Consider the following 27,836-nt stretch of genomic DNA (forward strand, 5'->3'; position numbering starts at 1 on the left):
AGATGAAGGGTCTCAGCCCGAAACGTCAACTATACTCTTTTCCATAGATGCTGCCTGGCCAGCATTTTTTGTGTGTTGCTTGAATTTACAGCATCTGCAGATTTTCTCTTTTTAGTTTTTAAACAGCATCAGTTATGTGAGCTTGTGTTCAAAAAGCAGTAAATTTTGTCACTGATAGTTGGCAAGAAATAGGAAGCAAGGCAATTTAGAATGCTTGTTTACTATGGTTTCACAGCATTCTGGCTTGGAGTTGCCAGAAACAAGCCGGAAGTGAAAATGAACTGATTTCACCACTTCAACAAGTTAGAAACTACAAAGAATCTGAAGTTATTAACAATCATCTCGAATGTTACATTGAAAATGAAGATTTGGAGGATGCAGTCATCAATAACTTTGCATAAAGGCAGTCAGTTATCTGCACTAGGTGTCTGCACTGGTTTTGTTCATTTGCAGTCAATTAGAAGAACATGCCAGTACACCTTGAATACCTCTGTCATACCTATCAGGAACTAATACACGGTTTTATAGTACTGTCGTAGTATTGATAGTGTTCTGTATTTCATTTAAATACAGAATTTGTTACTCAGTTTACAACAGTTTGTCTTTTTGATATCTTTTTAACTATTTTCATGAAATTTAAGCTAATTAAGACAGCTGCTGTATTGGGCCAAAATATATTGGTCCTGATGCGTCCCAATTAACCAGAATCCACTGTATTATGATAAGTCAATGATTTGAAATGTTAACTATATTTCTCTCTTCCTGGATGCTGGCCTTTTCTCTTTTTATTTCACCTTAATGCCTTTTACAGAATTGGTATTTTTTTGGCTTTTTGATTATTGTGGGTATGTTTTTGATTATTGGAAGTATTGTGTGTATGTTTAAAGCTGGTTTACTTTTTAAAAATCAATTTTAAATTATGACTTTTAATGTGGGTTTGACTGTGATTTACATTGTTTTGATGGTGTTGAGGAGGCATTCAGGAGTGAGATAGGCGAGGGAACATGCATGAGTCCTCATCAAGGGATCAGCAGTGAAAAAGGGTGAGCAGTTTCAAGTTCCTGGGTGTCAACATCGCTGAAGATCTAACCAGGACCCACCATACTAAAGAAGGCACGGCAGTGTCTATATTTCATTAGGAGTTTGAGGAGAGTTGGTATGTCACCAAGAACTCTCGCAAATTTCTACAGATGTACCGTGGAGAGCGTTCTAACTGGTAGCATCACCGTCTGGTATGGAAGGGTCACTGTACAGGATTGGAAAAAGTTGCAACATCAGCCAGCTCCGTGATGGCACCAAGGATATCTTTAAAAAGTATTGTCTCAAAAAAGACTGCATCCATCACTGAGAACTCCCCCCCACCACCACCCAGTACATGCCCTCTTCTCTTTGCCATTGGAGGAATTACAGGAGTCTGAAGACACACACTCAATATTTTTGGAACAGGTTCTTTTTGCATGACCTAATATATATATATATATATATGTACTTTCTGTAATTTATAATTTTTTGTAAGGTATTGCACTGTAGTGCTACAGATTTCACAATGTGTGCCAGTGATATTAAACCTGATTCCAATTCTAATATATAATAAATCCATTTATATACATTTATACATATGTAATTATTTGTAATATATAAATTCCGCGTCATAATTTATAAATTATGTATAATACTGAGGTATAATTTGGACCTTTGTGGATTCATTTTGGTTGAAGGATCAACATTAAACAAGAAACAGAGGTGAACCTTAGAGTTCAGTGCAATGTTGTCATTGGAGCTTTTTCCACTTGGAAGGTATCAAACATCGGAAAAATAAAAGTAGAATTGTGGTAAAGATTATTTTTTCCCTAAAATTCTTCTCAGCTCTATTGAGGACTTCGGTTGCCCTTTTTAGCGGCGGAACTGTTGTTGGCGTCGGAGTGCCGTGGGGGGACGTAGTTCGCGAAGCACCAACTTGCCGGTTATTCATCGTGTGTCTCTGCTGAAAATTTAGCTGTAAAGAAATAGCGGAGGAAACCTACAAGCGCAAAGATGTCGGGGTTTGTGGATGAGTACGCGACAGATGTGAGTATGCAGCGAATGCCGGTTTGTTTCTGAAGGTCTGGTTCTGGTTCAGTGTTTCCCCACAGAGAGCACGAGGTGTGCGGCCTAAGAGGCGAGCGGGCCGGTTGATCTACAAAACTAAATTCTTCGCATTTATGTTTGACACGTTCCTTTACTTATATCCTTCCTTGGAAGAAGATATATAGAAAAACCCTGAGACGTGTAGGTTCTTCAACAGGTGAAGCTGAAATGATGAAAGGTACAATATTAAAACCTTCAACTAAATATTTTAAATACAGTAGTACCAATCCTTTACCATTGGGATAATGACATCCACTGTGCAGCTTCTTTCCTCACCCAGTTAATAGTCCAACTCAGCTATTGTTCGCTCTTCTGTCTTCTGAGACAATGAGCATAATGTGCTTGATAAATGTTGCATTGCAATTCAAAATAGCGAATTCTAGATAACACTGGACAACATTTTTTTCGAAAGTTTGGCTTCCTCAGAATTTTTTTTTTGTTTATGATAGACTTCTTGTATCTGAACACAAATATAATACTTGTATCATGTAGGAATTTGGAGAAACAAGAAATTAACTTTTATTGAATATAAATAACTTTGCAATAACTCAACCAAGCTAAAAATGTCTTGTAGATAATTTTGTTTGTACTCAGTATCTGAGGCTTCTTGCTTAAGTGTCTAACAATAATCAGCCAGCATTGATGGATTCCAGTTACCCTGATACAGTTTCTCCATGACCAGAAAGTCCTGGTGAAACTTTTCACCGTGCTCGTCGCTGACAGCGCCAAGATTTGCAGGGAAGAAGTCTAAATGGGAATGCAGAAAATGAATCTTTAGTAACTAACGGAGATGGGAGTAGACTCTCACATGGTGGATTGGATAGTGGACTACTTGACAGATAGACCTCAGTATGTGCGGTTGGGAGACTGTAGGTCTGACACAGTGGTCAGCAGCACAGGAGCGCCATAGGGAACCGTACTCTCTCCGGTCCTGTTCACCCTGTACACATCTGACTTCCAATATAACTCGGAGTCCTGCCATGTGCAGAAGTTCGCTGATGACACGGCCATAGTGGGGTGTGTCAGGAATGGACAGGAGGAGGAGTATAGGAAACTGATACAGGACTTTGTGATATGGTGCAACTCAAACTACCTGCGTCTCAATGTCACCAAGACCAAGGAGATGGTGGTGGACTTTAGGAGATCTAGGCCTCATATGGAGCCAGTGATCATTAATGGAGAATGTGTGGAGCAGGTTAAGACCTACAAGTATCTGGGAGTACAGTTGGACGAGAAGCTAGACTGGACTGCCAACACAGATGCCTTGTGCAGGAAGGCACAGAGTCGACTGTACTTCCTTAGAAGGTTGGCGTCATTCAATGTCTGCAGTGAGATGCTGAAGATGTTCTATAGGTCAGTTGTTGAGAGCGCCCTCTTCTTTGTGGTGGCGTGTTGGGGAGGAAGCATTAAGAAGAAGGACGCCTCACGTCTTAATAAGCTGATAAGGAAGGCGGGCTCTGTCGTGGGCAAAGTACTGGAGAGTTTAACATCGGTAGCTGAGCGAAGGGCGCTGAGTAGGCTACGGTCAATTATGGAAAACCCTGAACATCCTCTACATAGCACCATCCAGAGACAGAGAAGCAGTTTCAGCGACAGGTTACTGTCGATGCAATGCTCCTCAGACAGGATGAAGAGGTCAATACTCCCCAATGCCATTAGGCTTTACAATTCAACTGCCAGGACTTAAGAACTTTTTTTTTTTTAAAGCTATTATTAATGCTTTTTGAGTTAGTGATTTAGATGCATATCATATTATTACTGAGTTAAGTATTGTATGTAATGAGTTTTTGCTACAACATGTGTATGGGACATTGGAAAAAATGTTGAATTTCCCCATGAGGATGAATAAAGTATCTATCTATCTATCTATCTATCTATCTATCTATGTTGCACTTCATGGTTTTGTATGCTTGAAGCACGTTGTCAACCAGCTGCACATAGTTTGGTGCTCTGTAGTTGCCAAGAAAATTTTCAACAACATCCTTGAATGCATTCTATGCGATTTTCTCCAGATCCACTAGAAGTTCTTCCAATTGCCTGTCATTGATTACCTATTTGATTTGTGGCCTTCCTTAATCTTGGCATTTTGACGAATTATGAATTAAAATAACAAATATAGGCAATTTCAAATACAATGGTGCGTGGAAGGGAAATTCCATGATGATTTTCATGATCGGGGCCCAAAATCCATGAGGTACACCCAGAGGTATTCAGGAAGCAAAATCTTTGTTGTCCTGCGTAATTGAGACTCATTAGGACCAGTACATTTTAGCCCAATTAAACAGCTATCGCCTATTATGCCAGACAACACAATAGCAACCAACAATTTACACGGCGTTAGTGTAAACTGCCATGAACAATCAGAATCAGGTTTAATATCACTGGCATATGTCATGAAATTTGTTAATCAACAATTAGCAGAATGGTCACCCGCAGATGTCAACAATCAAACTTAAATGTGAACATTTGAACAGACTCAATAATCCACAGAACAAGGAGATCAGGAAAGACCATTTAACGGATGTTATGCAGGGACAGGGTATTACATCTGAGTGAGTTTTGTTGAGAAGCTGGATAGTGACAGGAAAGAAGCTTCAAGGATGACGTGTAATCCTGGTGATGATAGACTTGCAGCATCTCCCTGATGGCAGTTTGGTGAATAGGTGACCTCTAGGGTGGGTGGAGTCAGCAGAAATTTTTCTGGCTCTTTTCTTCGCTGTGACGATGAACAGGTCGCTGACAGCCAATGATCTTCTCTGCTGAGTGGGCTGCTCACTGCAACCTGGACTAGGAGAGGGAGGAGGTGGCAGGAAACCAAACGGTGATAGAGGTGGTCACAACACTCATCAGGCAGGATTAAATTAATCAGGATATGTCCTGAACTGGCGTAGGAAGAACAGCCTCAGCTGGGATTTCATTGTACTGTTTTGGTAATGATAGTCCTCAAGAATTTGAATAGCTCAGCCACATATACAGCCTGATCCTTAATTTCCAGGGGTGGGGCTGGTAGGGGGTTGTCGGTGGAAGTCAATCTGTATTTCCACTCTCTTGATAACATTAAGCTCCAATATGATGCATCTTTTGATGTATATCATATTGGTCTTGAGACCAATACAGTCATGTCAACTGCAGACTTTAGGATATAAATGGATTTGTCTGGAAGTACAGTCATTTGTATAAAGTATGAACAAGAGGGATGAAAGAACACATCCTTGGGGAAAGCCTTTGCTTATAGAAATTGGATCAGACAAGTAGGAGCCCAGCCTTACATACGCCTTCCTTTCTTTTGGCCCTTCGAGCCGTGAAACCCAACAACCACCCAATCTGACGAAGGGTCTCGGCCCGAAACGTCGACAGTGCTTCTCCTTATAGATGCTGCCCGGCCTGCTGTGTTCCACCAGCATTTTGTGTGTGTTGTTTGAACCACCCAACAAGCCCAATTTAACCTTAACCCAATCGTGGGACAATTTACAATGACCAGTTAACCTACCAGGTACATCTTTGGGCTGTGGGAGGAAACTGGAACACCTGGGGAAAACCCACGCATTCCACAGGGAGGATGTACAGAGACTGCTTACAGAGGGCACTGGGACTGAACTCCAAGCTCCGATTCCCTGAACTGTTAGAGCATATTTTTACAGTGCTGCCCCAGAAATTTTTGGCAAGTCCAGCAATTGTTGCCCATTTCCAGACTCGATGGGCCAAATGGCCTAATTCTGCTCCTATGTCTATGGTTTTGTGTAATTTGAAGGGTAATTTGTTGAACTGTATCATCATTGAATGTCACATTACTATGTCTGGAGTCTTATACAGACCAAAGAAGGTGGCAAATTTATTTCTCTTTTAAACAAAGCTAGCTCTGTGCTCTTTAACCACAAGTCTGGGTTTGCTTTACTAACCATGCTTATATTTGCTAGTAGGCGTTGTGGAACTGGAATTATGTTACTAGATAATAGTTTAAACTAGATTAGTACTCCACTAAACCATGATCTGTACTCCGTGTGCATGCTCGGTAGAGCACTGAACTTTGAATTCTGAAACAAACTTTACACAGCTACAAAGTATGTCACCATATACAAAACTGAGATTAGTTTTCTTGTGGTCATTCACAGTAAATCCAAGAAACACAGTAGAATCAATAAAAGACAGCACCCTACAGAATGAACAATGTGCAAAAGACAACAAAGTATGCAAATACAACGAAATAAAAATAAGCAATAATTATTGAGAACATGAGATAAAGAGCCCTTGAAAGTGAGTCCATGGGTTGTGGGAACAGTGCAGTGATGGGAGGAGTGAAGTTACCCCTCTGGTGCAAGAGCCTGATGGTTGAGGGGTAATAACTGTCCCTAACCCTGGTGGTGTGGGACCTGAGGCTTCTTTCTGATGGCAACAGCAAGAAGAGTGCTAATCGGGAGACCACTTTAAATAACCACAGTACACAGAAAACCATGCCAGTCAAAGTAAACGGAAAACACAAGGGCTTAAACAATAAGAAAACAATTAACATACCGGTGCACAGGCCTGCAGGAATCATGACAGAGACAGCCTGGTTTCACCATCATTTCTGACTCTGAATTTACATCCCATTAGTAAACAGTGTTCATCACACATATGTACTGCTGCAGCCGTTCAGCATGTTAAATTTACATCAGCAATGATCTCGGCAAGCTCATCTATGTATTTATCTGCTGCTTCGTGCTGCAGACGCTTTATCACCACAAATCTTTCAAAATTTAATGCAGTGTCTTTTAAAATTTCTGAAACTAGCCTGCTGAATTTTCATAATTACCTTCAATTTTCAGTTTGTTATAATATATATCTTGTTTCATGATCAGCTTATACTATTAAGTAGCATAGGTTCACTCCAACACTGACGAATTCAATACCCAATCGAGATCTGCAGTTTTTACTTTATGCAGTGTTTTTCTATTTATCATTCACTCCCGTTCATTACATATGTGAGGTTATTTCTCAGACCTGTCTGTCATGTACTGAGACCTGTGCATCGCCTGGGAACCTTCCCAACAACTTGTGGAATTTTCCATTTGTGATTCATGTCAGCGCTCAAAAAATTTCATATTTTAGATGAGTGGTAGTGGTTATTCAGTGACAGTGATATAATTGAACGTCATGAAGCATCAGTGATAAATATCTATGTAACACAAATATTACTTATAATCCAAAGCCTGACAATTGTTCAGAATAATGAATGTTAAGCAACATTAGCCAAACTAGTCTGTTACCACCGGTCACTGCGTAATGATATTTATTCCTAAGAATGCTTCTCTGCACAATTCTGTCTAGCCATATTTTGGTGCTGAGCATACTGTAATTTGTCACTTAATATTTTGTAGGTATAGAATTGTTTGTAGGATGAGTTGTTTGTATAATTTTTTTTGTTGTGTGAATGACTGAAATCTGAATGCTTCATGGACGAGTTTGTATTGTACCCTGCAAGCTCAATGTATTTTTGAGTTCACAGCACTTATATTGTTTTCACTTTTGTTAGCAGTACGATCCGTATGCCTACAATGTGGACTACGACCTTCATACTGGTAAATCCTTATTGAATTTTTTTTTACTGTTAAGTGCCGTCAAGCTGCTTTGAGCTGAGGAAAAGAGTTGAGCAGAACTGAGCCCTTTGTGAGGTGGCTGAGTTTGACCGTGAGTGCAGCAGTTTGTTCTCCAAAGAGTGTGGCTACGACAGCTTGCCCGTCTGAGGAGTGTTTGGGGAAGCCTGCCTGAGCCTGATCAATAAGGCCATAAGATAGAGGAGCAATATTAGGCCAGTCAGCCCACTGAGTTTCTCACCCATTCCATCTCATTCTCCTGCCTTCTTTTCACAACCTTTGATACCCTTGCTAATCAAGAACCTATTAACCTCCACTTTAAGTATACCCAATGACTGACTCCAAAGCCGTCTGAGGCAGTGAATCTCACAGATTCATTCACCTCCTTCTGGCTAAAGAAATTCCTTCTTATCTCTGTTCTAAAGGGGCACACTTCAATTCTGAGGCTATGCCCTCTGGTCCTCTCTTGGAAACATCCTCACTGTGTCTGTTCTGTCTTGGCCTATTAGTGAAACCACTGGACCGACTGCTCGCACTAAGTAGCCTGTGTAGTTTGACAGCAGGAGACCCCAGGCAGAGCCATTCACTGGGGAATGGAGTAGAGAGCCCAGTACAAGAACTACTTGTGGCCTTGGACAGCTCTTTTGAAAAATCTGTGTCTTCATTGGGTCTCTCTGCTCCTCTTTCTCAGGATCGGCATAAACTGCTGTCCCTGTGCTTTTTTTAAGTGGTAAATCTGTCATGCGCTGCTGATGTAATCACCCTACCATGGAATTTAAAGTAGATTGTAGGCATTTTTGAGCATTTCATTGTGGTGAGAGAAGAGAACACTAACCCCACCTGCCATATGAATAACAGTGCATGCATTCTGATTGAAAGAAAAGCTGTTGCTTGTCCTGGCTGCCCTAGAATATTATTTTGGGTCCTTTATCCATAGAAAGGATGTGCTGGTGTTGGACAGGGTCCAGAGGAGGTTCACGAGAATGATCCTGCAAACGAAAGGGTTAATAATGAGCGTTTGATGGCTCTGGGCCTGTGCTTGCCGGAGCTCAGAACAGTTTGGGGGGGGGGGGGGGGGTCTCATTAAAACCTATCAAATATTGAAAGGTCTATATAAAGCGGATGTGGAGAGGATGCTTTCAATGGTAGGGGCATCTAGGATTAGAGGGTACGGCCTCAGAATAGAAAGATGCCGCTTTAGAGAGATATGAGGAGGAACTATTTTAGCCAGAGGAAGGCCAGTATTTAAATCAGAAATAGATATATTCTTAATTAGTGAGGGTGTCAAATGTTTCAGGGAGTGGGTAGAAGAATGGGAGTGAGAGGGATAATAAATCAGCCATGATGGAATGGTAGATCAGACTCAAAGGACCAAGTGACCTAATTCTGCTCCTATATCTTACGGTCTTATGCTCTTATTACCAAAATGACAATGAAGTTGGTTAGTAGAGCTTTTAATCTTGATATCCTCGCCTGTGAGAATTTTTTAAAAATCCTAGATTATATAAAAGCTCAGAGCTCAGTTTGAGGAAAGTAAACTTATTGTGATTTGAGAACTGAAAAATGCTTGAAATGAGATCTTTGTTGAGTAGGTTGTAACTTGTGTGGCATACTGATCTTTAGTGTCCATTTGGAGGTTACCTCTGCCTCAGTACTGAACCGTATCATCCAATGTGAATTTCCAAAGTTTAGTGTAACGCTCAGCTATATCGGTTCGTACGTATCTAGGGGGAGACCCCGTCCCCCGCCCAACCTTGTCTCACGGTTGCGTTGGTTGCTGTGCAATGCCACCTGATACGGCCTCAAACAGCAATCATCAGCCAGCACACAATGTACATTTTACAAATTACACTTCATAAATCTACTTGGACCATGAAATTAATAAAGATACAATACAAAACAGAATGAATGGAAACAAAAAAAAGGTGCCAGACTTATCAAAGTTCAGTTTCTTCATACACACACAGTTGGAGCTCAGGACCACCTGAAGTGATCGACCAGAGCACTCCCAGCACGTCTGTCTTCCTCTCATCTCCCCTCCAACTCCCGCGCAACACTAGCTTACAGACCCACTTGGTCTGTAATATCTATCCCAATTGGTTAACAAATGAATACAATTCTCGTTATCAGTAATTATAACCCAGACAAGCTGCGAGAGAAAGCACTCTCTCACCAGTTAACATAAGAAAGAAGCATTTTTACTTTTAACGTAACAAAGAAGCCATTTTGATTAACTTATGCAGTAGCATAAAGAAGAAACCCCTTACATTAGTATTTAGTATTTTACATTAACTAGTTAGTTTTAGCACTGGAGGGGTTGGAAGAAAGAGATTTCAGTTACACTGTTTACTACAACTATGGATAACAAATGTAGTTGACCTAGTGCGAGATGAGGAACTGCTGTGTGCTTCTTCTTACAGAAACATGGCTCCAGGATAACTCCCCATGCACCATCAATCTTCAGGCCTTGTTACTCAGGGATTTGTGCTAATATTATTTTGTGACTGTATTGTGCTGCTCTGTGTGGGGGTCAGGCAGCATTTGAGCGTCAGCATTTTGGATTGAGCCCTTTCATCTGGACTGAATAAGTAGAGGGTTGTTGAAGAGGGGTAGGACAACACACTGTCATATTGCTGCTGTTCCACATTTTACACAACTGCCGGTTTTATTATAATAATGCCAGTAACATTATACTGCCCTACATGCACCCTACACTTTATATCGAACTGTCAATCTTCAGGCAGTGTCACTCAGGGACTAGTCTTAATATTATTTTGTGACTGTGTATAGTGGATATCTGCTGTGTGTAACTATATGCACTGTGTTTTGCAACTTGGTCCTAGAGGAACAATGTTTCATTTAGCTGTATACATGTGGAAGGTTGAATCACAGTTGAATTTGAACAATCTTCAACTAGCCAGAGAGTGGTGAATCTGTGGAATTCATTGCCACAGGCAGCTGTGCAGGCCAAGTCTTTCTGTACGTTTAAGGCAGAGGTTAGTAGATTAGTGATTGGTCAGGACATGAAGGGATACAGGAAGACGGCAGGAGATAGGGACTAAGGGAAAATGGATCAGCTGTGATGAAATGGGAGAGCAGACTCAATGGGCCAAATGGCCTGATTCTGCTCCTATATTTATGGTCTTGTAGTTCATTTTCAAGTATTTTAAAAGTATTCTACATGTGTTCTCAGGAGATCCCAAGCAGGACCTTGCTTACGAGCGACAGTATGAACAGCAAACATACCACGTGATCCCTGAAGTAATTAAAAATTTTATCCAATATTTCCACAAAACTGTCACGGACCTGATTGATCAGAAGGTCTACGAACTACAGTCCAACCGCGTGTCCAGTGACATGATCGAACAGAAGCTTTATGAGATTCAGGATATCTATGAAAACAGGTACAAATATTAAAAAGCACACATTTATATGCTTGTATGTCAGTAATATAGAAGAAGCAGTTAATGTTTTAGATTAATTTTTTTTAAAGAAGAATAATTCTATATGTTTATTAATTCCCCTATTACGCTTTCTCAGCTGGAATAAACTGACCGAGAGATTCTTCAAAAACTCTCCCTGGCCAGAAGCAGAAGCTATTGCCTCCATATGTCGAAATGGTAGGATTTCAGTTTTCAAATTAGTATTACTTGATAAAATACTCCTGTAAAATGTAGTCTAACCTTGCATAATGTGTCCTAGCTGATACTGTTAAAATCTACTGGTATGCACATTTTCTTTGTTTTTAATCTGTTGAATGTTTGCCATTGTGTGGATGTCTTCAGGGAATCTCAGAAATTTGTCCTCAAATTAAACCAGATTCTTGCCTTAGTTTGATCTAATTTGTGCTTTTGAACTGTAGCCACTATTTTTTTTAATTAAAAAAAAACAAATGCAGCCAGTCAGAGTGCTCTCCAAGATACATCTGTAGAAGTAGGAGGTAACTAGACCTGCCATTCTTGGGAATACATTGAGCTTTTCAATTTAATAATATTGTGGTAGCTCATTTCTGTGTATGGAGTGTTCATAAGTCAAGCATTTGTAACCCAGGAATTGCCTGTAACTTTATTCACATGCTTGACTCTCTGTTCCAGATGCCGTCTTTCTTATTCTATACAAGGAGCTCTACTACAGGCATATTTATGCTAAAGTTAGCGTAAGTTGTTACTTCAGTTACTTAAACATACAAAATCGCAAGCAGCTTTTAATTACTCATGTAAATACACAGATTTTCTTTATATTTTTATTTGTGCTCAATAAAACAGCACGGACTTTCGTTCCTGTAAGTTATGACAAACAAAGACACATTTTACTTTAGAGACCTGAAACTGCTGTGTGTGACTATAAGTGATTTTTTTTATCAAAGTACATATATGTCACCATTTACAAACCTGAGACTCATTAACCAGAAGACGTAATGAATAAATTTATCGAATAATAACCATAACAGAGTCAATGAAAGACTGTACCAACTTGGGCATTCAACCAGTGTGCAAAGGACAACAAATTGTGCAAAGGTAAAAAGAAAGAAATAATAAATAAATAAGCAGTGAATATTAAGAACATGAGATGAAGAGTTCTTGAAAGTAAATCCATAGGTTGTGGTAACATTTAAGTGATGGGGCAAGTGAAGTTGAGTTATTCTCTTTAGTTCAAGTGCCTGATGGTTGAGGGTTAGTAACTATTCCTGAACATGGTGGTGTGAGTCCTGAGGCTCCTATACCTTCTTCTCGATGGCAGCAGCAAGAAAAGAGCATGGCCTGGATGGTGGGGATCCTTGATGTTGGTTTGCTACGACAGCGTTCCTTGTAGATATGCTCAATGGTGGGGAGGGATTTTAATGTGATGGACTGTGGATACAGCTAATTTATAGGCTTTTCCATTTAAGGGCATTGATGTTTCCATACCAGGCCATGATTTAGTATTAGATTGTGGAAGTTTTGACATTTTTGGTTACATATTGATAGATTTTAAGTTTCTGACAATGTCATCTTCTGCTTGTACTGAGGGAGGCTATTAATGAATCTGGCTCATGGGAGCAATCCTATTGGCCCTGTAAACACAAGAAAGTCTGCAGGTGCTGAAAATCCAAAGCATAACAAACAAAATGCTGCAGGAGCTTAGCAGGAAATAAATATACAATTAACGTTTGCTTCAGGACTGAGAAGGAAGGGGAAGAGGTGGGGGGAGTGGAAGGTGATAGGTGAAGCCAGGTAGTTGGGAAACATTGAGGGCTAGTGAGGAATGAATCTGATAGGAGAGGAGAGTGGACCTTAGGAGAAAGGGAAGGAGGAGGGACTCAGCGGTTAATACGCAGGTGAGAAGCAGGAATAGGTCAGAATGGGGAATAGAGGAAGGGGGTAGGGGGGTAGGATTTGTTTACTGGAAGGAGAGATCAAAATTCATGCCATTTGGTTGAAGGGACAAAATATAAGGTGTTGCTCCTCCACCCTGAGAGTGGCCTCATCTTGGCACCATTCTTGTTTTTCTATTCCACCTCTTCTTGTTTCTCTAATCCTCCAACTTATTCTATACTGCATGTCCTTCAACACCCCTTGGATCCTTTTTGCCATTAAATTTAAGCTGAAGGGATAATTTATGGTAGTGAGTTAACCTACTAACATATTTTTGGGATGTGCAAGGAAACTGCAGCACCCATGAGAAGCTGATGGGGGCCACAGGGAAAGTTCAAACTGCACAGATGGCATCTGAGATCAGATGAACATGGATCCCTGGGGCTGTGAGACAGATACACTAACAGTTCTGCGTTAAATTATATTTTTAATGCATAACTTAGTGCATCTGTGATGTTCCTTTATCATTAAATATTTCTTATACTCCCTAGGGTGGACCTACATTGGAACAGAGGTTTGAATCTTACTACAATTACTGCAATCTGTTCAACTACATTCTCAGTAAGTATTTTAGTGAAATAGTTATTCAGTTTCTCTTCATTCTAAAGGTCCCATATCTGACCCTTTTCTCTTATTTTTCCCCTCCTACTCCCACATTTTTTGTTATTCCTTTCTGCTCCTTGTGGCACATTGAGTGGGAACTTTGCCGTTTCTTTAGCATTTTGTCTTTTTTATGAGACCGAGTTTCTAGCTCGACGCTCAACCCAGCACGGATGGAAAGCACGCAAGGAGCTGGCCGGATTCGAACCCGGGACCACTTGTCTCTAAGTCTGGTGCTGATGCCACTACACCACTAGCTGGCCATCCCGCTCCCTGAGATGGGGAGAAATTTGGCAAAGATTTAATAATTACATTGTCATGTCTAGATGTGTTACAGTAGAAGGGATTGCCAGTCTGGACAATATGGCAGAGTAGCTCTCCGGCATGTTGGGTGCAGGGTTGAGTAACAGGAGATCTGTCTTAAATTCTAAGAGTATATCTTGCAGTTGTGGCACAAAGGGATTCCCTAAAGGTTAACTTGCAGATTTAATCTGTGGTAAGGAAGACAAATACAATGTTAGTAAGATTTCAATGAGGTCACCCCTCATTCTTCTGAATTCTAGTGAGAAGAGGCCCAGAGCCATCAAACACTCCTCATATGACAAGCCTTTCAATCCCAGAATCATTTTCATGGACTTCCTTTGAACTCGCTCCAATGTCAGCACATCTTTTCTTAGATAAAGGGACCCAAAACTGCTCACAGCATTTTGTGTGTGTGTGTTGCTATCAAAAAGTATTTGGAGTCAATAATTCCTTCATGCACAATCTCCTCATTCGAGGCTGCTACTTCTAACTTATAACCAGATCTACATTTTTTTAACTTGTTTCTAAATTTTAAAATATTTTTGTCATCCTCTTTAGATGCCGATGGTCCTGTTCCCCTAGAACTCCCCAATCAGTGGCTATGGGACATCATTGATGAGTTCATTTACCAGGTGACTTTCCACCTTTTCTTCATGTCAACTTGCCTGGATGTCAACCATAAGCAGCATCTCCTTTCCACTTCAGTAGGACTTGCGTGTTTGCGGAGCAGGCTGGGTGTTAATTCACTTTTGGCTGCTCCTGTATGTGTGGCTCTGCAGTGTTTGCTGTCCGTACTTGTCCTCTTGTTTTGGCTGTCACTGGAGCTCACGGCTGGTGTGAACACAAGGCTTATTTTTCGTAAAGTGTGATCTGAGTCCTGTGCTTCTAGAACCACAATTTGACTGCTGATTTAAAAAAAAGTCTTAAAATCTAGAATAGTTCTGGCTTTAAACCAAGGTATATCTTGTGGATTTTCCTTCTTTGAAAAAAAAGAATTCTTACGAAACACTGCATTATAAAGCGGGGGGCATAATGACAGCTAGTTAAGCCTTTCATTTAGAATATAGAACATTACAGCACAGTACAGACCTCCAGCCCAAAATGTTGTGCCATTCTTGTAACCTACTCTAAGATTAATCTAACCCTTTCCTTCTATGTAGCCCTCTATTTTTCTACCACCACCCCTAGCAGGGCATTCCACGGACCAACCAATCCGTTCGTTTAAAAGGAAAACTTACTCTGATATTTCCCCCCCCACACTTTCCTTTAATTACCTTAAAATTATGGCCCCTTGGATTAGCCATTTCCATATTGTTTCTATCTATTTCATCTGGGTCTCTTGTCATCTTGTACACCTCTATCAAGTCATCTGTCATCCTCCCTCACTCCAAAGAGAAAAGCCATAGCTCATTCAATGTATCCTCATAAGATATGCTCTCTAATCCAGGCAGCATCCTGGTAAATCTCTCTAAAGCTTCCACATCTTTCCTAAAATGGGGCGACCAGAACCAAATACAATATTTCAAGTACTCCAATATGTTTCTCTTTGTGTTTACATTAATGAACAGTATTAGCTTCTAACCTCTGCTACACTGATCTGGGCTGACTGCCGACTCAAGGGTCTAAATCTGCTTTTGAACAAAGCTAAGTGGAGGTTTGTTTACAGAGCAAAACTAAATCATTTGGTTGGATTACAAATAGAAATGTCTAACTTTTGATGTATCCCTCCTGCCATTTCCAACTTCTTATCTGATTCTCTGCACAGTTCCAATCTTTCAGTCAGTACCGCTGTAAAACAGCCAAGAAGTCAGACGAGGAGATTGAATTCCTGCGGTCGAATCCGAAGATCTGGAATGTTCACAGTGTCCTCAACGTCTTGCATTCCCTAGTGGATAAATCTAACATTAACCGTCAGCTAGAAGTCTACACCAGTGGAGGCAAGTATTGATGGTTCTTCGTTCTGTGAAGATGGTGCTTGTCTTCCCTTTAGTTCATTCGCTTTTTATTCATTTAGAGATGCTGTGCGGAATAGGCCCTTCTGGCCCTTTGAGCCGAGCCATTCAGTGACCCCTGATTTAACCCTAACCTAGTCATAGGACAATTTACAATGAGCATTTAACCTACTAAATGACATGAGTTTGGACCGTGGGAGGAAACCGGAGCACCTGAGGGACACCCGTGCATTCCACGGGATGGATGTACCAACTCTGAACAGAGTACGCCGGGATCGAACTCTGAACTCTGACACCCCAAGCGGCAATGGTGTCGCGGTAACCGCTGTCCTCTATTGCTGCTTGGTCTATATATACTTTGGAAATATTTAAAGTATCTTTGTTTTCTGCACAGAAACATTTATCCATAATAGTGTTTTGATGTATACATAACAAATTATAAACCTACATGTCCAACTCAAAGTTATTGTATGCACAGGTGCAATGAAAATTTTACTTGCAACAGCATCACAAGCAGTGATCACCTAAATTAAGCATACTTGCCTTCATTGGTGAGGTTGTTGAGGTAAAGATTGTGAGGTCACATTGTGGCTGCATGATATTTAGGTTAGGCTACATTTGAAGTTTTGTCTACAATTCTGGTTCCTGCATTTCAGGAAGGATGTGGAGGTCATGGAGACACTGCAGAAGTAGTTGTTCAGCAGCATATTGTCTAGATTAGAGACCATAAGAGATTGGAGCAGAATTAGGCCATTCAGCCCATCAAGTCTGCTCCACTATTCATAGCAGATTGCTTATACCTCAACTCCATTCTCTTGCCTTCTCCCAGTAACATTTAATGCTCTGACTAATCAAGAGCCTATCAACCTCAGCTTTAAATATATCTAAATATTGGGTAGGAAAAGATGTTGGAAACACTTGTAGTGTTTTCTCTGGATCCTTGGAGGGTAAAGAGTGACTTAACAGAATATATGAAATCATAAAAAAGCATAGATAAGGTAGATACTAAGAAACTTCATCCTTCTCCCTGCAGGAGTATAGTAGCACAGCAGTTAGCCCCACACTTTACAGCACCAGCGATAGGGTTCAATTACCACCACTGTATGTCAGGCGTTTGTACATTCACCTCATGACCATGTGGACTTTCTCCTAGTGCTCTGGTTTCCTCCCACAGTCTAAAGATGTACAGGTTAAGATGAGTAAGTTGTGGGCACTGGAAACATGGCAACACCTGTGGGCTGCTTGGTCATTGATGCAAACAATGCGTTTCACTCTGTTTCGATGTACATATCACAAATAGAGTGAATCTTTATACATTTCAAGTACTAGGGGGCATTGCTTTAAGGTAAGGGGGAAAGTTCAATGGAATCAAGTTTAATGTCTTTGACATACTATGTTGTGAAGCTTGTTGCTTTGCAGCAGCATTACAGTGCAAGAGATGTGGTGTTTCTCTCTGGGCAGTAAACCAACCTTTTGTTAACATGCAAAATGCTGGATTCTCCATTCTAAGTTTTATGTTGTATTTTTCAAACTTGTGGTTAACTTTATGCATAGTACAAACAATTTCTTGTATTCATCCACTAATTATATCTGTCACACTTCAAATTCATTGCCATCCCAGACCTTGATTTTCACTTTCCTGCAGCGTCTTTCATGATACTAGGCACATTAGAAAGCTTAGCTAATAACACTGGACAACAAAAGATTTTGCTTCCTGAATACCTTCAGGTGTATCTTATGAATTTTGGGCTACTGATGATGAAAATCACCATAAAATTTCCCTATCACGCACCATTTTTAAAAAATAAACTTATGTTTATTATTTCAATTCATAATTCAAGTCAATTAAAACGTTGCCTACAATGTAAGCTGGAAAGTTTCCTATCTTGTCCAGGCACGCTTGGGCATGCTTAGGCTGCATGGCAGGACAGGTTTTAGTAATTATTGGGTTCAGGACTGTAAGAATACTCCTAACCTACAGGTTTTAGTTTTTACCTCTCTTAGCAAGAAGAGCAATCTTGCTTAAATGGAAGGAGTCTACCCCTCCTACACATCTTCAATGGCTACGTGATATTATATCTTATTTAAATTTCGAAAAGATCCGCTGCTCAGTCTTAAATTCGAAACAATCTTTTTATGATATCTGGGGACCTTTCCTAAATTACTTTTCCAATTTATAAAGTTTAACAGTGCACAGACTTTTATGTATATTTTTATCTTCTCTTCTTAAGCGAATGTTTTTTTTTCTAATTATTATCATCCATCAGCCTTTTTCTTTGGTAGTTGGTAGGGGGTTGACTTTTTTTATATAAAAAAATTATTTTATGATGTATGACTTATCTTAAAATTTTTGATTACAGAGTGGTATACCTTTATGTGTTATGCTATAACATTTTGATCAATTTTATTACAATATATGAATGTACACAAGTTATGTTGAGGTGTATCTATGTGTTGCACTCTGTAAATCTTGTTTTTTTTTCTTCTGAATAAAAATATTGTAAAAAGAAAAGAAAGGATTGTAAGGATGGAATTGCTATCACCAGGCACAAAAATTTCTATGAAGGATTTTGATATTTGAGACAGATGCTTCCCAGAATAACTGATGCCAAGATTAAGGAAAGCATTTTTGTTGGTCCACAAATCAAACAGGTCATCTACAGAGCACCATACTACATGCAGCTGGTTGAAAACATGCTTCAAGCATATAAAACCATGAAATGCAACATGTCGCTAAAGATTCATTTTCTGCATTCCCATTTAGACTTCTTCCCTGCAAACCCTGGTGCTGTTATTGACGAGCACGGTGAAAGGTTTCACCAGGACATTGCGGTCATGGAGAAACGGTATCAGGGCAACTGGAATCCATCAGTGCTGGCTGATTATTGTTGGACACTTAAGCGAGAAGCCTCAGACACTGAGTACAAATGAAAATCATCAACAAAATATTTTAACTTAGTTGAACTATTGCAAAGCATCAGCACTATTATGCAATTAAACTCGTTATATCCAATAAAAGTTAATTTGTTGTTTCTCCAAATTCCTACGTGATATAACTAGTCTGAAATTATAAGGCAACACGAGTGAATCTGCAGATGCTGGAAATAAATAAAAACACAAAATGCTGGCAGAACTCAGCAGGCCAGACAGCATCTATGGGAGGAGGTAGTGACGACGGGGGTAAGGTTGGAATTGGAGCAAGGGGTGGTGAAGTCGAGACAGTTAATGTAGGGGGTAAGGTTGGAATTGGAGCAAGGGGTGGTGAAGGGGTCTGAAATTATATTTCATCTTATATCTTCAAGCAGTCTATCATAAAAAAAATTCTGAGGAAGCAACACTTCTGAAAAAATCTGTTGTCCAGTGTTAACTAATTAATGTTTGCTGTTGTTCCTTTGCGCACCTTATGGTGCATCGGGCGGCGACCTTGCCATTTCTTTAGCATTTTTGACTTTTTTTTTACGAGGCCAAGTTGCTAGCTTGACGCTCAACCCAGCACAGATGGAAAGCGTGTAAGGAGCAGGCCGGATTTGAACCCAGGACCACTCGCCTTGAAGTCTGATGCCGATGTCACTACACCACCGGCCAGCAAATTAACTAATTAGCTCATCAAAATCCTCATGAAGGGTCTCAGCCCAAAACATTGATAGTTTATTCCTTTCCATAGATGCTGCCTGATCAGCTTCTCCAGCGTGTGTGTTGCTCTGGATTTCTCAGAATCTGTTTTGATTAGCTAATAATCAGCTGCTTTTGAAATTTTTACAAACAACATTCTCCCACAAAGTAATTATAACAAGATTGTGCTAATTAAGACTAAATGGTATTTGCACTTACTCTGTAGTTAACATCTCCCATTGTTTGTTTACAGGAGACCCTGAGAGTGTTGCTGGGGAGTATGGTCGTCACTCCCTGTATAAGATGCTGGGTTATTTCAGCTTGGTGGGCCTCCTGCGTCTCCATTCACTGCTTGGGGATTACTATCAGGCCATTAAAGTGCTTGAGAACATCGAACTCAATAAAAAGGTATGTTTCATTTTATTGATATTGGATATCCTACTGATTGAAATAACGCTTGTAAATGTCAGAATCAGGTTTAATATCACTGACATTTGTCATTAAATTTGTTTTGCAGCAGCAGTACGGTGTAATACATAAAATCTATACATTACAATAAGAAATATATAGTGCAAAGGGAAAAATGTTGAAGTAGTATACATGGGTTCATTGTCCATTCAGAAATCTGATGGCAGAGGGAAAGAAGCTATTTCCGAAACGTTGAATGTGTGCCTTCAGGCTCCTGTACCTGATCCCTGATGGTAACAATGAGAAGAGGGCATATCCTGGGTGACGAGGGGGCAATCACAGTAAATACAAGAAACACAATAGAATCAATGAGAGATCACACGCAACGGGATGGACAACAACCAATGTGCAAAAGGAAAATAATAATAAATAAGTAATAAATATCAAGAACATGAGATGAAGAGTCCTTGAAAGTGAGTCCAGACAAGTGGGAACAGTTCAGTGATAGGGCGAGTGAAGCTATCCTCTCTGTTTCAAGAGCCTGATGGTTGATGGGTAATAACTACTCCTGCCACATATGCTTGTAGTGATCACAGCAGATAAGAAGTAGAACAATCATTAATCAGTTGTCCTCGCAGTGCCCTGATCAACGGACAATGTCACAAATTGGTAATTCACAATGACTTGCAGATTAGTAGGGAACTAGATTGCTCAAAGAACTGTTAAATGGATTCTTGCAAACAAATACGTGGTTTAGAAAATAGTGAAAGCATTGTTATAAAGATATTTGAAGTCTGGTGTTTGGTTCCATTGCAGAGTATGTACTCACGGGTGCCAGAATGTCAAGTCACGACCTATTACTACGTGGGCTTTGCCTATTTGATGATGCGCCGTTACCAGGATTCGATCCGCGTGTTTGCCAATATCTTGTTGTACATCCAGAGAACCAAGAACATGTTTCAGCGCTCAACCTACAAATACGAAATGGTAAATCATAGAAATGCTTGTGATAAAATTAGAAATATTCAACAGTTCGGACTCTACATCTCAATGTACATCAGCATCTGCAGAGTGTAATACTGTGTCATTATGATATCATTATGAAGATCATAAAGATATTTAATCCAAATGCTTGAATTTTTTTTTGAAACTTCTTTAAAAACTTAGAAATAATTGCTTCCAGATTTAGCACCTAGAACATTACAGCTCAGTACAGATCCTTCAGCCCACAATAATGTGCCAAACTTATAAACTACTTTAAGATCAATTTAACCCTTCCCTCCTATATAACCTTCCATTTTTCTATCGTCCGTTTGCCTAAGAGTTTCTTAAAAGCCACTAATGTATCTGCCTCTATCACCACCCTGGAAGAGTGTTCCATGCACCCACCACTCTTGGGGGAAAAAATTCTCTGGCTATCTGCTCTATCTATGCCCCATCATCTGTACTCCTCTATCGAGGCACCCCTCATCCCCCTTCGTTCCAAAGAGAAAAGCACTGATACGGTAGCAGCCAACCAGAAAAGGCTCCTTTTATTCCCACTCTTTGCCTCCTGTCAATCAGCCAATGTTCTATCCATGCTAGTATCTTTCCTGTAATACCATGGGCTCTTAACTTGTTGAGCAGCCTCATGTGTGACACCTTGTCAAAGGCCTTTTAAAAAATTTAAATACACAACATTCACCAATTCTCCTTTGTCTAGCCTGCTTGTTAAACAGATTTCAGGCAAGATTTTCTCTTAGGGAAACCATGCTGACTTCAGCCTATTTTATGTGCCTCCAAGTACCCAGAAATTACGTCCTTAACAATCGACTCCAACATCTTCCCAACCTTTTGAGGTCAGCCTAACTGGCCTATAATTTCCTGTCTTTTGCCTCCCTCCCTTCTTGAAGAGTGCCAGCTGTAAGATCAGTGCTGTCAGTAAGGAGTTTGTACGTTCTCCATGTGGGTTTCCTCTGGGTGCTCCAGTTTCCTCCCACATTCCAAAGATGGATGGTTAGAGTTAGTAAGTTATGGGCAGGCTATGTTGGCGCTGAAAGCGTGGCGATGCTTGTGGGCTGCCCAGCAAAATCCTCGCTGATTTGATGCAAACAATATATTTCTCTTTATGCTTCTATGTACAGAAGATAAGTTTAATCTTTAAAATTAAAAACTCAAGTTCATTGTCATAGGTACACTGTATCTACCCAAATTACAAAATGCTGTGAAGATTAGCTTGTTTGCAGTAGCAACACAGTACATTACACATAATGCAAACGTATTCTATTATTAACTCTAGTTGTTCTCTTTTGCCATGTCATCACATCTAATTGCAGATAAACAAGCAGAATGAACAGATGCACAGTCTGTTGGCAATCGCTTTGACCCTATACCCAATGAGAATCGACGAGAGCATCCACACCCAGCTGCGAGAGAAGTATGGGGACAAGATGCTGCGTATGCAGAAAGGGTGGGTCTTTGTTTTTTTTCCGTGTTGCAATAGCTTTGTTGTCCTATCATACAGCACTGTGCAAAAGTCTTAGGCACATATGTATAGTTAGAGTGCCTAAGACTTTTGCACAAATAGTGATTTTATGTATTGCACTGTACTGCTGTCACAAAAATACAAATTTCATGACATGAGTAATGATAACCCTGATTCTGATATGGGTCTCTGGTATGGACTTAAAGTGGGAAGGGGGCATGGTTGGGAAAGGGGGAAAGGAACGGGGAGGGAGTGGAAAGCACCAGAGAGACATTCAATAAATCAATTGTTTGGAATCAAATGACTTTGCTTGGTGTCTCAGGGCTGGGTGTGTCTGCTTCACCACCACCTGTCCCACACCCCTCCTTCACCATTTCCAACATCCTTTGCTCCTGCCAGATTTACAAACTCGGTCTCCAATTCATGGCAGATACAGAACTGTGCAGAAGTCTCAGGCACCCTAGCTATATATACGCTATGTGCCTAAGACTTCTGCACAGTACTGTACATGAGTCTCAATTTGGCACCTGTAAATACAGTAGAATGTTCAGTGTTTCATAATTTAATAACAAACCATGTAAGGGGATTCTGAGCCAGTAAACAGATAGCTTTTAAGGAACAGCTTACAGAGCAGAGGGAAGTAAACCCTTGGGCATTCTCTACCCTGAAGGGTTTGGAAGGATTGTTGCCTCTCAATAGTCAGGTCAATAGGTTACTAAAGGTATTTGAGGATTATGTGGATGAAGAATTAGTTCAAGATCTTGTTAAGTGGCGGAGCAAGCCAAAGGGGTCAAACTGTGTCCTGCTTCTTACAAATACTTTATTTTTCTATATGCTTTCCAAAACAACCCTGTGTAAATAATGCATCTCTTCCCTCTAATGCAGATGATCTGGAATTGCCATTTTTCCCCTCAGCTCTGACTGAACTGCTCTGCTTTTCAAAAGCTTTGTTTTAATATTAATCTTCCAATTTCTTCTCAAGTTCAAGTGTAATTATCATTCAACTGTATACAAGAGTAGCCAACTGAAACAGTGTTCCTCTGAGGCCAAGATACAAAGCAATTACCAACAGCACACTGCACAGATAACACATATGGTTAAGATAACAAAAAGATAAAGCCACACAAAGAGGAATAAAATAATATAGGCCTTGTCCCTGAGTGGCATGACTGTAGATTGTTGGGAAGTTATTCTTCCACCGAGCAAACACTGGAGGGCAGCACCAACAGGTAATAAAATCTAATATCATCTTCTTACAGAGAGATGCAGATATTTGAGGAGCTATTCAGTTTTGCCTGTCCCAAGTTCTTGTCACCAGTGGTACCAAATTATGAGTCACTCCATGCCAACTATCACAAGGAGCCGTTCCTGCAGCAACTGAAAGTGTTTATGGACGAGGTACAGCAGCAGGCGGTACTTTCCACCATCCGGAGGTACGTGAACACAACGTGCAGAAATTACCATGAATGATCCCTTTCATGTATCAACGTATTGCTGTCTTATCTCTAAGTCAAGTTTATTGTCATTTGTGCAAGTAATGTGTACACAGGTACAATGAAAAGCTTACAGCAGTAGCATCACATAAGCGGTATTCGCAGGAAAAACAAAACAGACGTTTATTTTATTTAGAGATACAACATAGAATAGGCCCTTCCAGTGCTTCGAGCTGCGCCACCCCAACAACACCAGCTTGACCCTAGCCTGATCACGGGGCAATTTGCAATGACCAGATAACCGAAACAAAAAGTGTTTGGACTGTGGGAGGAAACCAGAGTGAACCCAAGCATTCCACTGGGAGGACGTACAGAGTCCTTACAGAGGACAGTGGGATTGAACTCCAATTCCACGCCCCAAGATATAATAGCGCTATGTTATCGTGGCACACTAATTAGACTATTTTTATAAGAAAGAACACAATAAGAGTCAAAAAAATTCCTTTTAATACAAAGTGATCAAAGTGGTGACAATGGTGCTAAACTGCAGTGATTAGGGTTGTGTTGGTTCTGTCATCAGATTTCTGAACAGATATGAACACCATATCACTATTCCTGTTTTTCTCTATTTATATAGTTTTGTAGCTTACATTTACTCTGTCTGTGCCATAAAATAACAAACTTCACGAAATAGACAACGAGATTCCGCAGATGCTGGAAATGCAGACCACGCACGCACACACACCTGGAGGAACTCGGCAAGTCAGGCAGCATATATGGAGGGGAATGAATAGTCAATGTTTTTTTGGGCTGAGACCCTTAATCAGGACTGGAAAGTAAGCAGCAGAAGACAGAAATTTCACAACATATGTCAGTGATAATAAACCTGATCCTGGGTTCCAGTTGATTGAAGGGAAGTTACTGTTCTTGAACTTGGTGTGCAGACTTCATTCTTCCCCTCCATTATCACTGCTGCCCACCAACTCTTCAACTGTACTCTCCCAGACTCACTACCACAGCCACGTAACCCTCATGGGAACTTGTCTTTGCCGATGTCTTGTTCCACATGGCTTCCAGCTCCATTTTCAGGTCTCTCGGTTTAGACACCTTCCATCTGAGTAGCCTACAACCTGAATAGGATATCGACTTCTCCTTACAGTTTTAAAAAAAGGGGGGGGGAAATCCTTTCCCTCCCCTCTTCTATTCCCCCACACTGGCCTTTTACCACTTCTCACCTTTCAATCACCTCCCCTGGTTCCATCCTGCTTTCCTTTCTCTTACGGTCCAATCTCTCTTGTCAGATTCCTTTCTCTCCAGCCCTTTACTTTTCCCACACACCAGACTTCACCTATCACCAAGCTATACCTCCTTCCCCTCCTCCCACCTTTTTAAAATTCTGGCATTTTCCCCTTCCTTTCCAGTCCCAAAGAAGAGTCTCAGCTTGAAATGTTGACTGTTCATTTCCATGGATGTTGCCTGACCTGCTGAGTTCCTCCAGCATTTTGTATGTGGGGTCTTTCATTGATTCTATTGTGTTTCTTGTATTTACTGTGACTGCCTGCAAGAATGTGAATCTCAGGGTTGAATATGGTGATATATATGTACTTTGATAATAAATTTACTTTGCACTTTGAGATTCCTGGGCTGAGCCGGAAACCCTCCTCAGGGCAATTCTGAGAGACTTATTGAGCACTGCATGGGATATGTTTGCAAATCAATTTAACTGAAGAGTCAGTGGATTTAATGTCATCATTTTAAATGTCATCGTTTGAGCACCTCCGTTTGGTTGAAATGTTGCTCTCTCTTCCCCTCTACAGTTTCCTGAAGTTGTACACCACAATGCCTGTCATCAAGCTAGCTGGATTCCTAGACATGACGGAGCAGGAATTTCGCATCAACCTCCTGGTCTTCAAGCACAAGATGAAGAACCTGGTATGGACAAGTGGGATTTCGGCCCTCGATGGTGAATTTCAGTCTGCTTCTGAGGTGGACTTCTATATTGACAAGGTGTGTTTTACCTGTGAGGACTCCCTATTATTCCAGTAGATTTGAAATCCCTAGAATCTCAGCAATCTGGAAGGTACCATATCCACTTGTTACTGACTGATATAACTCTAAAGATTCTGGCAAAGTAAGGGATTTTGGTGGAGGACTGGGCTGCTCCTTGGTCACGAATGGATTTGCATTTCTGTTTAACCTTTGCCTTTCCCCATTCTTTCAGGACATGATCCACATTGCAGATACCAAAGTGGCTAGGCGATACGGAGACTTCTTCATCAGGCAGATTCACAAGTTTGAGGAGGTGAGCCCAACATTTTGACCTCTTACTTTACTGTTGTCCATCAGGGATGCAACCTGGATCGTCCTCAGTGCTCCTGAAATCTTCCAGCCTTTCTTTTTGCCTCAGTAAAGCAGTCAGCATAATCAAAGACCCCACCTATTCCAGACATTCTCCCTTCTCCCCCCTCCCATTGGGATAAAGATGCAAAAGCCTGGAAGCACGTTCTACCAGGCTCAAGGACAGCTTCTACATTGCTGTTATCAGACTCTTGAATGGATCTCATGTATAAGATGGAATCTTGACCTCACAATCTACCTCCTTGTGATCTTGAACCTTATCGTTTAACCACACTGCACTTCCTCTGTATTCATTACACTTTATTCTGCATTGTTGTTTTACCTTGTTCTACCTCAAAGCACGATGTAATGATCTGATGTGTACGAACAAGCTTTTTAGTGTATCTTGGTACATATGCCTCCAAGAGGACAACAGCCTTGTTGTGGTTTGGAGGCTTGCGTACCTCAGTGACCCAGAGAGCGATGTTGGCTGGAGTCAGGGCCTTGTGTTTTGGCTCTTAGTAGGGTCACCCATGTCAAACAGGTCAAAGGGTGGAGGACAGAAACACTGGTCCTCTAGGTTCAGGGATTCATCTCGGTGCTAATAACCCTGACTGATCAAAAAAAGATTGTTAAGGAAATAGCAATGAAGAATATCTGATATAGACAGAAGGAGATGGAAGATCTTCCCTGCTGCCCTAAACACCAGTGGTGTAACAGGCAGTGGAGCTTGGTACATGTGACAATAATAAACCAATACCAATAACGAGCCCAGATATTCACGTGTTTGTTTTTTACATTCTAGCTCAACCGAAGCCTGAAGAAAATCAACCCACGATAATATCTGTGAAGACGTGGAGTGCTGCTTCCCAGCAACTGATGGTTGCTGAGTGAGTCTCTGCAATTGTTGCTTCTGTATATCTGAAGACCTGGATGTGTCACTTAGATATACTTAGCCAGAGATAAATTAACTCCTGGTTACAATGAAGCCTTCTGATATGTTTGTATACAGATCATTAGTACTTTGCATTGTTCTCTACAAGATCCAAGGCCAACTTTGTCCGAAGGCATACGATTGCTCTATTGAGTTAACATAAATCAAATTCAACTATCTATTTCTAATAACCAACTGTCACTGTAGATCTAATTAAAACAATACGTCACAATACTTCTGTACTGCCATGCCTTGGTGGGTTTTTTTGCAAAAGCAGATGATGTATAAACAAATACTGAAGATCTCTTCAGCAACACACACAACATTGGAAGAACTCAGAAGGCCAGGCAGCATCCATGGAAAAGAGTACAGTTGACATTTTGGGCTGACACCCTTCATCAGAACTCTTTTGTTTACTCTTCCATAGATGCAGCCTGGCCTGCTGAGTTCGTCCAGCATTTTGTATGTATGTGTTGCTTTGGAATTCCTGCATCTGCAGATTTTCTCGTGTTTGAGATCAATCTCTTTACTAATTTTCAACAGGTGTTTTGGAAAACTCCACTGAAATATAACTCTGAAGTTAATTAAGATAACAAACCTGTGCATGGCTCCATCTAACCATCTATAAAACATCTGCCGTGGAGACCTATCTGTAATTGGTTTTATTTACATTGACGATCTGGATTTATTTGGCTGTCAATCCATCATTCAATAAATTAACTTTTATTGTTTAAGTCAA

The 27,836-nt window shown here is 40.6% G+C and overlaps 1 protein-coding gene across 2 annotated transcripts; it reads left to right on the plus strand.

Annotated features, from left to right (window-relative positions):
- The first annotated feature begins 1,911 nt into the window (after positions 1–1,911).
- Positions 1,912–27,836, plus strand: eif3s6ip (eukaryotic translation initiation factor 3, subunit 6 interacting protein). 2 transcript variants are annotated; one of them, XM_073033279.1, is made up of 15 exons: positions 1,912–2,067; positions 7,640–7,685; positions 10,894–11,104; positions 11,241–11,320; positions 11,795–11,856; positions 13,546–13,615; positions 14,516–14,589; positions 15,723–15,894; positions 19,775–19,929; positions 20,746–20,916; positions 22,245–22,378; positions 23,653–23,826; positions 25,644–25,833; positions 26,048–26,128; positions 26,969–27,836. In XM_073033279.1, exons 1-15 carry the CDS (start codon positions 2,035–2,037, stop codon positions 27,002–27,004), a joined length of 1,689 nt encoding a protein of 562 aa, XP_072889380.1. In that variant the 5' UTR covers positions 1,912–2,034; the 3' UTR covers positions 27,005–27,836. The 2 variants fall into 2 exon arrangements, with proteins under 2 accessions (XP_072889380.1, XP_072889381.1); XM_073033280.1 differs by having other exon boundaries at positions 1,913–2,067; positions 7,643–7,685.

This window comes from Hemitrygon akajei, chromosome 31 (assembly GCF_048418815.1).
Source record: "Hemitrygon akajei chromosome 31, sHemAka1.3, whole genome shotgun sequence".
NCBI lineage: Eukaryota > Metazoa > Chordata > Chondrichthyes > Myliobatiformes > Dasyatidae > Hemitrygon > Hemitrygon akajei.

What these genes read in the sequence shown, in the direction of transcription:
- eif3s6ip (XM_073033279.1), top strand. Translation starts at nt 2,035, where the DNA reads ATGTCGGGGTTTGTGGATGAGTACGCGACAGAT. An exon ending in TGGATGAGTACGCGACAGAT is followed by an intron (nt 2,068 to 7,639) that starts GTGAGTATGCAG and finishes CACTTTTGTTAG; the next exon opens with CAGTACGATCCGTATGCCTA. An exon ending in TTGATGAGTTCATTTACCAG is followed by an intron (nt 14,590 to 15,722) that starts GTGACTTTCCAC and finishes TTCTCTGCACAG; the next exon opens with TTCCAATCTTTCAGTCAGTA.